At 57.7% G+C, this 13,800-nt stretch overlaps 2 protein-coding genes across 5 annotated transcripts; both read right to left on the reverse strand.

The window, feature by feature from the left end:
* Positions 1 to 2,908: 2,908 nt before the first annotated feature.
* On the reverse strand, positions 2,909 to 7,930 carry LOC104022187 (antigen-presenting glycoprotein CD1d). Its single transcript, XM_087744243.1, has 6 exons — positions 7,786 to 7,930; positions 6,425 to 6,676; positions 3,759 to 4,040; positions 3,368 to 3,652; positions 3,123 to 3,219; positions 2,909 to 3,003 (listed from the first exon to the last, which is right to left on the reverse strand). The coding sequence occupies exons 1-6, from the start codon at positions 7,856 to 7,858 to the stop codon at positions 2,997 to 2,999; spliced, it is 996 nt and encodes a 331-aa protein (XP_087600369.1). The 5' UTR covers positions 7,859 to 7,930; the 3' UTR covers positions 2,909 to 2,996.
* Positions 7,931 to 9,923: 1,993 nt separating this feature from the next.
* LOC104022182 (T-cell surface glycoprotein CD1b-3) lies at positions 9,924 to 13,392 on the reverse strand. Of its 4 annotated transcripts, XM_087744167.1 has the most exons (6): positions 13,273 to 13,364; positions 11,682 to 11,942; positions 10,845 to 11,126; positions 10,454 to 10,738; positions 10,236 to 10,332; positions 9,924 to 10,084 (listed from the first exon to the last, which is right to left on the reverse strand). In XM_087744167.1, the coding sequence occupies exons 1-6, from the start codon at positions 13,343 to 13,345 to the stop codon at positions 10,039 to 10,041; spliced, it is 1,044 nt and encodes a 347-aa protein (XP_087600293.1). In that variant the 5' UTR covers positions 13,346 to 13,364; the 3' UTR covers positions 9,924 to 10,038. The 4 variants fall into 4 exon arrangements, with proteins under 4 accessions (XP_087600293.1, XP_087600291.1, XP_087600290.1 ...); XM_087744165.1 differs by having other exon boundaries at positions 9,946 to 10,332; positions 11,682 to 11,939; positions 13,273 to 13,392; XM_087744164.1 differs by having other exon boundaries at positions 9,946 to 10,332.
* Between the last annotated feature and the right edge of the window lie 408 nt (positions 13,393 to 13,800).

Below are 13,800 nucleotides of genomic sequence, written 5' to 3' on the forward strand. Positions count from 1 at the left end.
CCAGTCCCCAGGTCCTTGATCACCACTGGTCTCATGCTGATGGGATCACTGCTATGTATGAGGCTTCCTGAGACCTGCTGTTGCAGTGTTGTTGAGAAAAATGCTATGGAAGGTCCCCAAGCCATCCTGTCTGGGAGGGGTGGGAAAGCTTCTGTGTACGGGGGTTCCAAATCCCACTGGTGCACCCATGATGGAAACGAATGCTGCTGAGGGTGTGCATCCCCAAGCCCCTCTGGTGCACTGCGTCTGGGCACACTGCTGTGAGCCTGCATCCCCACTGCTACCCCAGAGATAAGAATGTTGCTTTGTGTGAGGGTTTCTGTCTCCTGGGGATGGAGCCACTGCTCCATGGAGCTCCATCAGTGCACTGGTTGAGCACACAGCTGTGTGCCTGCATCCCAGTGCCTTGCTGGTATACCGCCAGTGGGAATGCTGCTGCTCAACTGGAGCATCACTGCTAAGCATGGTGTGAAGCACATGGCCCTGATCCCCACCGTTCTCCTGGCTGATTGGCATGCTTCTGTGTACAAGGCTCCCCGAACACTGCTGCCACTCCTGGGCTGGAAAAGATGCTGTATGTAAGGGTTCTAGAGGCTCACTGCTACTCCTGGGCTAAGCACGGCCTCCAGAATCATGGAGGGTACAGGCCCAGCCCTGCCACAGTGGCTGTCCCTGCAGGAGGGCCCAGAGGTTCCTTGGGTGCCTCGTGGCTCCTCTCTCTGGTTTTTGTGTGTGGCATGTGGGGGTCCTGCTGCAGTTCCATCACAGCCTGACTCCATATGTCAGCCATTTGACTGAGGGAGGAGCTGCAGGAAAAGGTTCAAAGAAGCACTGCGATCTTGCGAGAGAATTTATTTTTGAAGTCTTGCCTTTTTCCAGGGTATTATTTTCATTGTGTGACAGCAGGAGAGGTGAATTCCTGGGACATCCTTTTGGAAGCACTGGAGGACCTTGTGCTGCACATATTCAAGAAACTTAAGTTTAAATTATCACATATTGATTATGAAGGCATGCACAATCTGTCCAAAGGTTTACTTGAAGAAGCCAATGACGCAGTCAAGCTTGCTGAGCACATGTGCAAGCATTAAGGACCAGATGCTGCTGGTCTCGCCTCCAAGGGTGAGGAATTGCATGGACCTTCTCTTGCTGTTGCTCTGCTCTCCTCTTTCAGGGACTACTGTCATGGTTCCTCCATGTCTCCTGGGACCTCCCACATGGTGCCTACAGCGCATGTCCTCAATGGTGAGAGAACCCCTTGATCAGGCAGGGCGGGTTGGGCTCCTCATCCTGCTCAGGGAAGGAGAGTGTCCTCATGTGGGAGTGGGGGCTCCTTGGGAAGGGAGGGCCTCCCTGCAGGTCCAAAGGCAGCGTGGTGCATGTCTGCTACCTTTTCCCCTGTCTAGCAGAGGATACTGGGGTATGGGATGGAGGGAACACGTGGAGAGCAGCCTGCGTGGGGGAACACGGTGTCGCAGCCTCACAGGCTCAGCAACCCCCAGCATTGAGAGCAAGGTCCACCCCTTGAGCCCCAGGCACCACAGGGTGATGCCATGGCAACAGGGTGACGTGGGGCAGGACAGGGGATAGGCCAGAAAGGTGCCTTTGGAGCTGGTGGTTGATGGGCTTGGCCTCAGAGGATGATACTGGTGAGGCCTGGGACACGAAACCCCCTTGGATCATCCATGGCCACCCAGGCACTGGGGGTGGGTGAGGACTGGATCTGGGGGTTGAGGGGGGCTGGGGGAAGCCCTGGGGGATGCTTGGCCTGGGGGGCCAAGGTTTGGATGGGACCAGGGGCCACTGGGAGGGATCCGGGTGAGGGGGCCTGGGGCAGGCCCACGGGTGTCCCCGCAGGCTGGGCCAGTGTGAGGCACCCCTCTTCCCCCATTCCCAGCCATGTTCGCCCCTCTTCCGCCCAGCGCCCAGTGATGCTAGGAGCAACATGGGTCACCATTGGCAAATGGGCCATGGCACAGCCAATGGCAGCGTGGGGAAGGCAGGTGCAGGGGCACCACGATGGCTGTCTGGGCCGTGTGGGTCAGGTGGGCTGCTGTGCCTAGTGGGGAGGGCCAGTGCCAGGGATCCGCCTGGTGCCCAGTGACGTCAGGTGCAGTACGGGTCGCCATTGGCGGGGCGCTCGGGCACAGTAAGGCCAGGCAGTCCTTGGGCTGGCACCACAAGCGGTGGGGGAATCTGAGTGGGAGCAAGTCCATCCTGCTGGCTTCAAGTGGAGTCCACCATGGCCACGGTGGCACCCTGACACCTGCGGTAGTGCGGGTGACCCAATCCCTCTTTTCTACCCCTGGTGCAGGTGGGGGTGCTGTGTGGCCGTGGGCTGCATCTGCTGTCCCTGATGAGAATGTGCTGCCACTCGTGCCCAGAAAGCCTGGCCGTACATGGCACAGACATCTCTGTCCCCTCTGTGCTGCTGCCCCCCAGCACTGAAACGGGTGGGTTTGCCCCAGTGTGGCTGTATTTCCAATGGGGGAGGCGAACCCTGTTCCCACAGGTGGCTGGGTGCCTGGGCTCCCTATGCCCCCAAGCTGTGTGCTGGCCCCATGCCTGTTTGTCACCATCCCCTGGTCCCAGGGACCGGGATCTGGTGAAGAGGGTGGGGGGAAGATGGTCCTCCCTTGCCCTGCCGCATTGCTGCCCCGGCCTGTGTTGGAACTGGCTGAGTCCTGCTCTTTCATGGGGAGCCCAGTGTCCCCCAGGACTAGGGGCTGGGGCCAGGGACACCCCATTGGTGTTGGGGGGCTGTCACAATGTTTCACCCTGGGATGAGGAGTGTGGGCATGCCTCTGTGGTGTACTGGGGCTCTTCCCATCTGTCCTGGAGTGGGCAGGAGCTGTGTGATGCCATGTGCTTGTGGGCACTGAGTACGGCACACCAGGAATTCCCACATGTGTGGGGTGTTAATTAGCAGTTTATTATCAGAGAGGTGTGGGGAGCTGGTGTGGCCCTGGGGCATCCCTGGTGTGGTGTGTCCTGTGCTCTCAGCTCCTGCAGGAAAAGAGGTGAGTGAGGCTGGACAAGGGCAGGCAGCCCCGGCCAGGCAGCTCCCACCCGCCATGGACTGAAGCTAATGCGGCTGGTGCAGCTGGGTGAGGAGGAGACCTTACCTGTGCCTGTAGCACCAGATGGACCCGGCAAGGGCTGCAGCCACAGTCAGCAGCACTGCAATGGTGATGCCGACACTGAGAGCTACCTTGGAGCTGCCTGGAGGAGAGAGGAGAGGGGCTGCAGGCACACAGGAGGCCATGGCCGGAGCTGCCATCAGAGCCTGACCCACCATCCTCTAGGCACATGTGTGGGGCCAGGGGCCTCTGCCTGCACCCTGCATCCCATCCCCCTGGGTGGCACCTACCCCATGGGATGAGGAGGCTGCGGGTGCCCAGGCTGCTGTGGCGCACGCGGCAGGCATAGCTGTGACCATCATGGGGGGCCACGGCCAGGACGCTGCGGAGCTGGTAGGTGAGGTCAGCGTTGGGCAGGATGGTGCTGGTGTTGAGCGCTGGGCCCGGCGGCACCTCCTGGCCATCCTGCAGCCAGGCCACACTGATGGACCGTGGGTAGAAGCCGGTGACACGGCAAACCAGCAGGAGCTGGTGTGGTGTGGGTGTGCGGGTGAAGACTCTGGCCACAGGCGGCTCTGGGGGGGGGTGAGCAGAGGGGTGGGGGAGCCCTGGTGGGGCACCACTTGGCCCCAGTGTGTGTGGGACTTTGGGGTGGCCATGCCTGGGTCAGGGTGGTCTCACCTTGTCTCTCCAGAGTTGCCCTCCCGTACTTGATGAATTTCTTCATGTGTTCAACACAGGTGACGTTGAGAAGGTGCTGCAGGGTCACAGAGAAGCCCGTGAAGGCGTTGAACTGCCTCTCAACTTGTGCCGCCAGCTCACTCTCCTGCCACCTCTCCCAGCGGCTGTTGTCCACGTCGAAGCTGAGGAAGTCATGGGTGTTGTAGGCGAGATGGTAGAATTTGGTATAAGAGCCATTGGGATACAAGTCGCAGCCGGTTGCACACTGGAACACAAAGGGGTCTGGGAATGACAATGCGCATCATGAGTGTAGCTCAAACTGGAGCCCGAAATTGGAGCCTGGCACCTGCTTCTTTGGGCACAGCCCTTTCCCCCTTCCCTCTGCATGCCAAGTCATTCTCCCCAGGGAGAAGACACGAAAGGCCAAAGCTCAATTAGAGTTGAAACTGGCCAGTGTTGTGTCAGACAACAAGAAAGGCTTTTTAAGTACGTTAATAGCAAAAGGAGGTCTGAAGAAAACATTGAACCAATACTTGTTGAAGATGGTCACCTGACTAATAGGGATGAAGAAAAAGTGGAGGCATTCAATGCTTTTTTGCTTCAGTCTTTAGTAATATATTGGGCTGCCTGGTCCTCTGAGTCAGAGGACGACGACTGCGGGAGCAGTGACTTTCCACTTGTGGACACTGAAATTTTAAGGGACCAGCTCTATCTACTGAATGTTCACAAGTTCATGGGGCCTGATGGGATTCATCGTAGAATGCTGAAGGAGCTAGCGGATGTTATGGCAGGACACTACCATCTACTATCATCTACACTACCATCTACAGGAAAAGTCCTGTAACTAATTTGATATCCTTCTACAATAAGGTCACCCACCTAGTGGGTGAAGGGAAGGCAGTGGATGTAGTTTTTCTGGATTTTAGTAAGGCTTTTGATATTGTCCCTCACAGCATCTTTCTGGACAAGTTGTCCAGCTGTGGGGTGAGCAAGTTCACAGTGCACCGGGTGAAGAACTGGCTGAACGGCAGGGCTTAAAGGGTTGTAGTGAGTGGGGCTACATCTGGCTGGTGACCAGTCATCAGCGGTGTTCCTCAGGGCTCAATCCTAGGGCCAGTGCTGTTCCATATTTTGACCAATGATCTGGATGCAGGAGTTGAACGCACCATTTGCAAGTTTGCTGATGATACAAAACTGGGAGGTGCTGTTGACTCTCCTGAAGGACAAGAGGCCTTGCAGAGGGATCTAGATAGATTGGAGCATTGAGCAATCATCAATGGCATGAAATTTAACAAGAACAAATGCCACATTCTGCAGCTGAGATGGAGTAACACTGGACACAAATATAAACTGGGAGGGGAGTGGCTGGAGAGCAGTCCAGGAGAAAAGGATGTGGGGTGCTGGTCGGCAGCAGGCTCAATAGGAGCCAGCAGTGTGCCCTGGCAGCCAAGAGGGCAGACTGCATCCTGGGGTACATCAAACATGCCGTAAGCAGCTGGTCAAGAGAGGGGAATATCCCACTGTATTCAGCATTGGTGAGGCCTCATCTTTAGTACTGTGTGCAGTTCTGGGCTCCACCATTTAAGAAGGATGTAAAGGTACTAGAATATGTCCAGAGGAGGGCAACAAAGCTGGTGACGGGGGTGGAAGGCATGTCCTCTGAGGAGTGGCTGAGGACTCTGGGCTTGTCTAGTATGGAGAAAAGGAGGCTGAGGGGCGACCTCATTGCTCTCTACAGTTTCCTGAGGAGGGGACATGGAGAGGGAGGTGCTGATCTCTTCTCCTTGGGATCCAGTGACAGGATCCGTGGTAATGGTTCAAAGCTGTTTCAGGGCAGGTTCAGACTTGACATTAGGAAACTTTTTAGGTGGCTGATGCCCCAAGCCTGCCAATGTTTAAGAGGTATTTGGACAACGGCCTTAATATTTTGCTTTATCTTTTTGTCAGCTCTGAAGTGCTCAGGCAGTTGGACTAGATGATCGTTGTAGGTTCCTTCCAACGGAACTATTCTATACTCTGTACTCTGTACTCTATACTCTATACTCTGTTCTGTACTATGCCTCCATGTCACTGCTCTGCTTTATGCCTGATGGAAACTCTGTGGGTCAGAAACCTGTCCTGAGCCCTGTAGCTTGTTGACCTCAAGCTGCCCCTGCCCACAGCAGGGTCGGGAGCCATGGCAAAGCGGGAAGCACTGCTTTGGGGGAGTGACGGGACACGGGGTGCAGGTGAGTAGGAGGATGATGGCACTCTGCCCAGCGCCCTGCCCTTGGTTAACCAGCGCTGCAGCAGCATGTGGGGCCAGGCACTTGCTCTGTGTGTCCTGTCCCACAGACATGGGCGGAGATGCCCCTTTGACCTGCTACTCCACTTTCTCAGATGACTTCTCTAGTGGGATTTGAGGTGCCCGGAGAGCAATAGGGGGGGCTGGTGTGGGGGTGTAAGTGGAGCTAAACGTGGCCAAGGTTTGTGCTGGGGACCAGGATGGCCCCATGTGACCTTCACACAGGACAGAGTGGTTTGGGAGTCTTGCTGGTGCAGGATGAAGCCCATTACCTGCCCTCCTGCCAGACCCGGTTTGGGAAAGCTGTTCGTGGTAGCGGTGCTGAGCTCCTTCTCACAGTTCCCTGCCTTGGGCAAGGAGGTGCTGAGCACCTGGTACTCACATGGTGTGTGGTACAGCCTGGCATCACTCGACATGGACAGGATAAAGTTGTGCATGTAGATGCTGAACAGGTTTTGCAAGTTCTCCCACTCTGCTGCAGGCAGGGCCTGGTAGACCCATGGGTGCAGGATGTTCCAGGTGTATTTCTGCAGGGTAGCAAAGACGATGTCCTCCAGGGTGGCCCAGGATGAAATGTCCACAAAGTTGGTGTCGTGGAAGACAAAGGTTTGGAAAATGTGGAGTTTACAAGAGCCTGTGGGGAGAGGGGGAGAGGAAGGGGCATTGGGGTGCATGAGGATGCAGCAGGAGATCAGGGGTCTGCCAGCTCCAGTGCTCGTGGGCGACCTCAGGAGGAAGGGTGGTTTGCAGTGTCCCTGTGGACAGGCAGGGTGAGATGGGGCAGACAGGCAGGGCAGGGGAAATCCCCTGGTTTCACTCAGTTTTCAATTTCCTTCCTCTGAGCCTCAATTTGCCTCTAATTTCCTTTTTTTAGCCATCCACCCCCCCCCCCCATGTGACCTTCTGACTTAGCCATGTGGAAGGGATGGCAGGGGGACCTCAGTGTTGGTTTGGGGCGATGCTTCCCCCAGCAAGGAGAACCCGTGCCAGACCCAGATCCACTGGAGACTGGCACACAGTGCAGGGGCTGGTGGGGCTGGGAGGGTGAGGCATTTCATCCCAGTTTAGGGGCTCCCGGGCAGTGCTCGAGACCAAACCCTAACAGGAGGCAGGAGACTGAGTTCAATGCTGCAGTGCTGAATGAGGCTTTGGTAGTAAGCAGGGCAGAGTGAAGCCTGTTTTGGAGCAGTAGGTGTCCCCCTGGCCAGGGCATGGTGAGGGCCTGCCCCCGGAATGGGAAACACAGGCTGGGGGTGCAGGTGAAGGCTTGTTGTAGCTGCAGGAGGAACCTTCAAGCGTTGTTTCATGGGGAAGAATGCAGAGGATCCAGGGACCCTTCGATTACAAGAGAAACCCCGGACCTGCTCAAGGCATTGGAGACCAGTGCAGGGCTGTTATGCCATGAGGGACTGAGAACCCCTGCTGCCCAACAGGCTCCCTGCAGGAGGAAGGTGTCTTTGGGGACACCCCAGCACTCCAGGCCTGGCTGAGGGACCCCTTGCCCCTTGGCTGCTCAGGCACCTGAACCCCAGTGCCAGTGGTGCTGAACTGGGCAGGATGGTGTGGGGCAGGGAACCCTGAGCAGGTGGGCAGGGATGGGGCACCTTTTGGTGCTGTGGGGTGGGGGCGTGGCCCCTTGGTGTTGGGGACAATGGCCTGTCGGTGCCCATCCCCTGCCTTCTCTGTGGGGTCCTGCAGTGCAGAGGTGGAAGCAGGTGGGGGTGAGCCAGGGCTCCCACTTACCCTCTGGATCTGCCCACATTCCAGGGAGGAGGAAGAGAAGGAAGAGGAAGAGGAGGAGGCGAGGGGGCTGCATGGTACCAGCAGCAAGTGTACAGGAGCAAGTGTAGCAGGAGGAGGAAGGCGCCACGGGAGCTGTGACTGCACACTTCCCCCAGGGCTGCTCTGCTTGGGCAGCTCTGGTGATGCCAGTGTCATGGGGTGGCCCCAGTAGCCAATGAGGCTGGTGCTGAGGTTTTGAGGAGGGCCTGGCTGGGCGTATTCCCCAGTGGGAGGTGGTGCAGCTGGTAGAGGGCTGGGCTGGGGTGCTCTGGCTGGTGGCTGTGAGCACCAGGGGAATTTGGGTGGGTGCAAAGTCATCCCACCTGGCTGCAGCAGCACCCTGACACCCAAGGAGATGTAGGCTGAGCCCAGCCCGTTGTGGCCTTTGCCTCCTCCCGTGGTAACCCCCAGGGGTTTACTCTGTAGGCCCTTGGCAGAGTATTGGGTTTACATGACAAGGTTTTGGTAGCCAGAGGGCTGCAGGAGTGGCTTCCGTGAGAAGATGCCAGAAGCTGCCCCGATGTCCAACAGAGCCAGTTCCAGCCAACTCCAAGACAGACTCACCGCTGGCCAAGGCTCAGCCTGTTAGTGATGTTGGTAGTACCTCTGTGATAACATATTTAAGAAGGGGTAAAAACTGCTCTGCAACAGCAGCAGGGAGAGAGAAGTGAGAATATGTGAGAGAAACAACTATGGAGATGCCAAATTCAGTGAAAGAGGAGGAGGAGATGCTCCAGGCACTACAGCAGAGATGGTGCCTGTGCAGCCTGTGGTGAAGGACCATGGTGGAGCAGATATCCACCTGCAGCCCATGGAGGATCCACATAAGAGCAGGTGGATGTGCCTGAAGGAGGCTGTGACCCTGTGGAGAGCCCATGCTGGAGCAGGCTCCTGCAGGACCTGTGACCCCATGGAGAGGAGCCCATGCTGGAGCAGGTCTTCTGGCAGGACTTGTGACCCTGCAGGGGACCCGTGCTGGAGCAGTGCATTCCTGCAGAACTGCACCCCATGGAAAGTACGCACACTGGAGCAGTTCGTGAAGAACTGCACCCTGTGGGAAGGACCCGTGCTGGAGCAGGGTGACAGAGACAACACATAATAAACTGATGGCAGTCCCCATTCTCCGTCCTGCTGGGCTGCTTGGGAGGAGGAGGGAGAGAAGTCAAGAGTGAAGTTGAGCCTGGGAAGAAGGGAGGGGTAGGGGAAAGGTGTTTTTAGATTTGTTCTTATTTCTCATCCTGCTCTGATTTTGATTGGCAATAAATTAAATTAATTTCCCCAACCTGAGTCTGTTTTGCCTGTGATAGTAATTGCTGAGCAATCTCCCTGTCCTTATCTCAACCCACGAGCCTTTTGTCATATTTTCTCCCCCTTATCCATTGAGGAGGGGGAGTGATAGAGCAGCTTGATGGGCACCTGGCTGCCAGCCAAGGTCAAACCACCATACCAATCTTCTTGGGGGCATGTTGCTCAAAGACACAGACCCCCAGAGCCTCAGTGTGGCTCCTTCATGGCTGTCAGGCATATTGGGAGGGTGACTGTCCCCCATCTCTCCAGCTTTTGCAGGAGCAGGAGTCAGGCATGGGGGTAGGAGCCAGGAGTGTAGGAGATCCCAACCCAAAACCATCCTGGATAAAGGGTGAGATCAGCACTGGAGCCAGAGCAGCTTCGCACCTGCTCGAAATGCTTCCCCACATCAGGGGATTGGTTGGAGATGTCACTTGGGTCCTCCCTTCCCCTTGTCTCCCCAGCAAAACAGCTCAGATTCCTCCATCTCTCCCTGATTGGTGGCCTGATCCATCCCCCATCCCACTCAGCAGCCTCATGCTAGTCTGGCTCCAGGTTGTCAATGCCCTTCTGCCAGGGACAGACACTGGCCATGGAGGTGCTGAGATGCAGGAGAGGCTGGTGGAGGAATTGCTTCTCCTGACATGCCAGGGGAGATCAGCCAGTGTCCAGGAAAAGGGAGAGCCTTCCTGGCTGCAATGTGGGGTCTCTGCAGCATGCTGGGGGTGTTTCCTGGGGGGGACCTCATGAGGGGCAAGGAGGGAGAGAGCCACAGGAGCCACGTGCAGCTAAGGAAGTTTGTAGCTGTTTAATGTGGTGGTTTTCCATAGCAAACCCCTGTCAGTGCTGATGGATCAGGGGTGGGAGAGGAGATGAGCAGGGAGAGCTGGTGGTGAGGGAGCTCATTGCTGGGCGGGCAGACAGGTCTCAAATGATGAATTCCCGGGTCTCCCATGTGGCCTCATCAACTATCCTGCAAAGGGGGGGCACTGTGAGCCACTCTCGGGCGTGGGGAATTCATCCCTGCAGAGCTGCTGCTGCTGCTGCTGCTGTTGCTGCTGCAAGCCCTGGCCTGACCCATCTGCCCATAAGCCTGAGAGCAGACGGCAGGAGGGAGACCTTGCCTGTGCTTCCACCACCAAACACCCCCGGCAGAGGCTGTGGCCGCAAGGAGCAGCACTGTGATGGCAATGCCGATGGTTGGAGCAGCGTTGTGGTTTTCTGGGACAGGGACAAAAGAGGGTGGCAATGTGAGTGTGGCAGCGCCAGGCAGGAGCTGCCCCTCGCAGAGCCAGTGGCTGCTATCTGCACCCTGCATCCCATCCCCCCGGGTGGCACCTACTCCATGGGATGAGGAGGCTGCGGGTGCCCAGGCTGCTGTGGCGCACGCGGCAGGCATAGCTGTGACCATCATGGGGGGCCACGGCCAGGACGCTGCGGAGCTGGTAGGTGAGGTCAGCGTTGGGCAGGATGGTGCTGGTGTTGAGCGCTGGGCCCGGCGGCACCTCCTGGCCATCCCGCAGCCAGGCCACACTGATGGACCGTGGGTAGAAGCCGGTGACACGGCAAACCAGCAGGAGCTGGTGTGGTGTGGGTGTGCGGGTGAAGACTCTGGCCACAGGCAGCTCTGGGGGGGGAGAGCAGAGGGATGGGGGGAGCCCTGGTGGGGCACCACTTGGCCCCAGTGTGTGTGGGACTTTGGGGTGGCCATGCCCGGGTCACGATGGTCTCACCTTGTCTCTCCAGAGCTGCCCTCCCATATCTGCACAGGGTGAGGATGTAGCTCTGGCAGGAGATGGAGAGGAGGTGCTCCAGGAGCCCTGTGATGGCCTTCTGGCTGGTGAGGGACTTGCTGACCAGCTTTGCTAGCAGGGATGGCTGCCGGGGCTCCCAGCGCTGCCTCTCCACCTCGAAAGCTGTGAGGTCTGTGCCATCCGCCCCGACATCCATGAAGCCCCAGCTTGTCCTGTTGGGGTGCAGCACACAGCCTGACCGGATCTGGATCACAAATGGGTCTGCCAATGGCAGAGCCAGTGGAGAGGACCCATGAGTGTGTGGAACATGGGTGGCACAAGGCAGGATGTGACTGGAGTCATGCGCAGGGATGCAATGGCCAGTGGGGTGCAATGGGCAGCAGGGCATGGGACCATGCTTCAGGAAACCCTGGGACACCCTCTAAGCCCTCAGTCGCCTTTGAAGGCCAGTTAGCGCAGGGTGCTTGCTCAAACAGAGCGTTGTCCCCCAAAATATTTGTCCCCAACTTTCTCTTTCCCCGATCTGTGCTGTGAGGGTCCTGCAGCCCTGGTAAATTTGGTGGCAGCTCCCCAATGTGCAGAGGGGTTCCCCCGTGCCAGAAGGCAGGAGCCCTGAGGAGTCTTTTTGGTGCTGTGCCCTCCCTGCCCCTGCTAGCCATGTGTCCTGGCAGGAGGGCATTTCCCATTTCCCATAACCCTTTCAGGAGCTGTTGCACCCTATGAGACCCCACAAATGCCACCCTGGTGGGGAGGAGGGCACAGCCAGAACCTGGGGAAAGGGGCTAGAGCTCTGGCTGGGGTTGTCCCCATACTCACAGTCCTGTTGCGCCTGCTGGGCCACTTCGTGCACGTATCGGACCATATTGCGCAGAAAGACTTTGGAGTGGGACTTGATATTCTCTGCATCACCCTCGGCTGTGGCCTGGTGGACCCAGGGCCAGTGGAAATGGATGCTCCAGTTGGCAGGATCCAGCACAAAGATCGGCATGTCCCCCAGGAGAGCCACCGCGGACACCTCGGCAGAGCTGATGTTGGCAAAGAGGCTGGTCTGGAGCAGCTGCAAAACCTGCGGCTCTGCTGGGAAAGAGGATGGGGATGGAAAGGGCTGCAGAAAAGAGAAGATGGGGGAGGGGGGCTGAAGGGGAAACAAGGGGATTCAGACTAGATATAAGAATTTTTTTATGATGAGGGTGGTGAAACACGGGAACAGGTTGCCCAGAGAGGTGGTAGATGCCCCGTCCATGGAAACATTCAAGAACAGTCTGGATGGGGCTCTGAGCAACGTGATCTAGTTGCAGATGTTCCTGATCTAGTTGCAGATGTTCCTGCTCATTGCAGGGTGGGGTGGACTAGATGACCTTTAAAGGTCCCTTCCAACCCAAAGTATTCTATGATTTTATGCTTTTCACCCCACACCACGGGGACCCCCAGCAGCCTGCACTTGACCCTGCCTGGGCAACCCCCCAGCCATGTCTTTTGCTGGACTCCCACCTCCTCACCCACTCAGAGCTGCTTTCCTATCTCAACTTCCTCTGCCCCTGCTGCTCTTTTTCCTTCTCTATTTTGCTTTCAACGAGGTATTTCTCTCCCATACAGGGTTTCAGGCACCTCGGCCCCTCCTCTCCCGCCTCCCTCCTGCCCAGCAGTTACTGTCTGGCCGTGTGGAGCAGATGGGGGGGGCACCTCAGTGCTTGTTTTGGGGTGATGCTTCCTCCAGAAGAAGCACCCATGCCATGACCTGGATCTGCCAGAGACCCGCACATGGCACAGAGGATGTGGAGGATGGAAGAGGGAAAAGGGCATTTTGTCCAGGTTTGGGGGCTCCCGGGCATCGGGAGCTCAAGAAGACCGAACCCTGACAGGGGCAGAAGAGTAGCCCAGCCCAGAGATCAGTCCCATGTTCCAATGTCTGCTTCTGCCTGCCCCCCGCCCCGGGAAACATGAGGCCTCACAGGGTTGTGGTGAAACGCTCTGTGCGACAGCAGCACCCAAAACACCGTCTCACAGGTGCAGCTTCCCAACAAACAAAGGGCTGATGGAAGGGGCCCACAGCACCATGTGGAGCTGAGATGGCACCCATGGGCTCTCTGCAGGAGGAAAGCACCTTTGGGGGAACCCAAACACCCCAGGCCTGGCTGGGAACCCCTGGCCCCACTTCTGCTTCGGTGTCTGAGCCCCTGTTCTGGAGCCGGTGGGGCATAAAGCCCTGAGCTGGAGGCAGGAACAGAGAGGGTGGGCAGGAACAGAGCACCTTTTGGTGCTGTGTGGTAGGGGGTGGCCCTTTGATGCTGGGGATCATCCCTCCCATGAAGGAGAGTGTGGCCTGGCCGTGCCTCCCCTGAGGAACCTGTGGGGTACTCTGACAGGGGGGTGAGAGTGGTTGGGGTGAGCCAGGGCTCCCACTTACCCTCTGGGTTTGCCCACATCCCAGGGAGGAGGATGGGGAGAAAGAGGAAGAGGAGGAGGAGAGGGGGCTGCATGGTGCACGCGGCAAGGCTGAAGCAGCAGCAGCAGTGACTGCAGGAGGAGGAAGCACTCATGGGGTCCCACGTTTCAGCCCAGCCCAGCAGTCACGGCAGTGGCTCTCCGCCAATGGGACTGGTGCAGACATGTCGGGGAGGGCCCCAGAGGTCCTGAGCTGGGGACATGTGGGAGAGAGGAAAGCTGAAATAAGGTCTTGAGCATGAAGTGACACGACAGGCTGGGGAGAGCCCAGCCACTAGGAGAGGGCAGGGAAAGGGAGGCCCAGGAAATGGCACTAGGGGAAAATGGGTGCTTGGGGACCCGAGCTGAGTCCCCCAGAATCCCCCTCCCTGCTGATGGTACCTCGCCCCCACCCTCGTTTTGTGAGATGCATCAGCTTCGATGGAGGTGACGATGGCTTTGGGTTTCAGCCCTGACTGGAGAAAGACGGCTGCTGCCCTCTCAGCCCCGC

This window comes from Nipponia nippon, unplaced genomic scaffold (assembly GCF_047370975.1).
Source record: "Nipponia nippon isolate SJK-2023a ecotype South Korea unplaced genomic scaffold, ASM4737097v1 scaffold_9, whole genome shotgun sequence".
NCBI lineage: Eukaryota > Metazoa > Chordata > Aves > Pelecaniformes > Threskiornithidae > Nipponia > Nipponia nippon.

What these genes read in the sequence shown, in the direction of transcription:
- LOC104022187 (XM_087744243.1), bottom strand. Translation starts at nt 7,858, where the DNA reads ATGCAGCCCCCTCGCCTCCTCCTCTTCCTCTTCCTTCTCTTCCTCCTC. An exon ending in GGCAACTCTGGAGAGACAAG is followed by an intron (nt 3,653 to 3,758) that starts GTGAGACCACCC and finishes ACCCCCCCCCAG; the next exon opens with AGCCGCCTGTGGCCAGAGTC. An exon ending in CAGCCTCCTCATCCCATGGG is followed by an intron (nt 3,220 to 3,367) that starts GTAGGTGCCACC and finishes TCTCTCCTCCAG; the next exon opens with GCAGCTCCAAGGTAGCTCTC.
- LOC104022182 (XM_087744164.1), bottom strand. Translation starts at nt 13,345, where the DNA reads ATGCAGCCCCCTCTCCTCCTCCTCTTCCTCTTTCTCCCCATCCTCCTC. An exon ending in CCAGCAGGCGCAACAGGACT is followed by an intron (nt 11,127 to 11,681) that starts GTGAGTATGGGG and finishes TGCCATTGGCAG; the next exon opens with ACCCATTTGTGATCCAGATC. An exon ending in CAGCCTCCTCATCCCATGGA is followed by an intron (nt 10,333 to 10,453) that starts GTAGGTGCCACC and finishes TCCCTGTCCCAG; the next exon opens with AAAACCACAACGCTGCTCCA.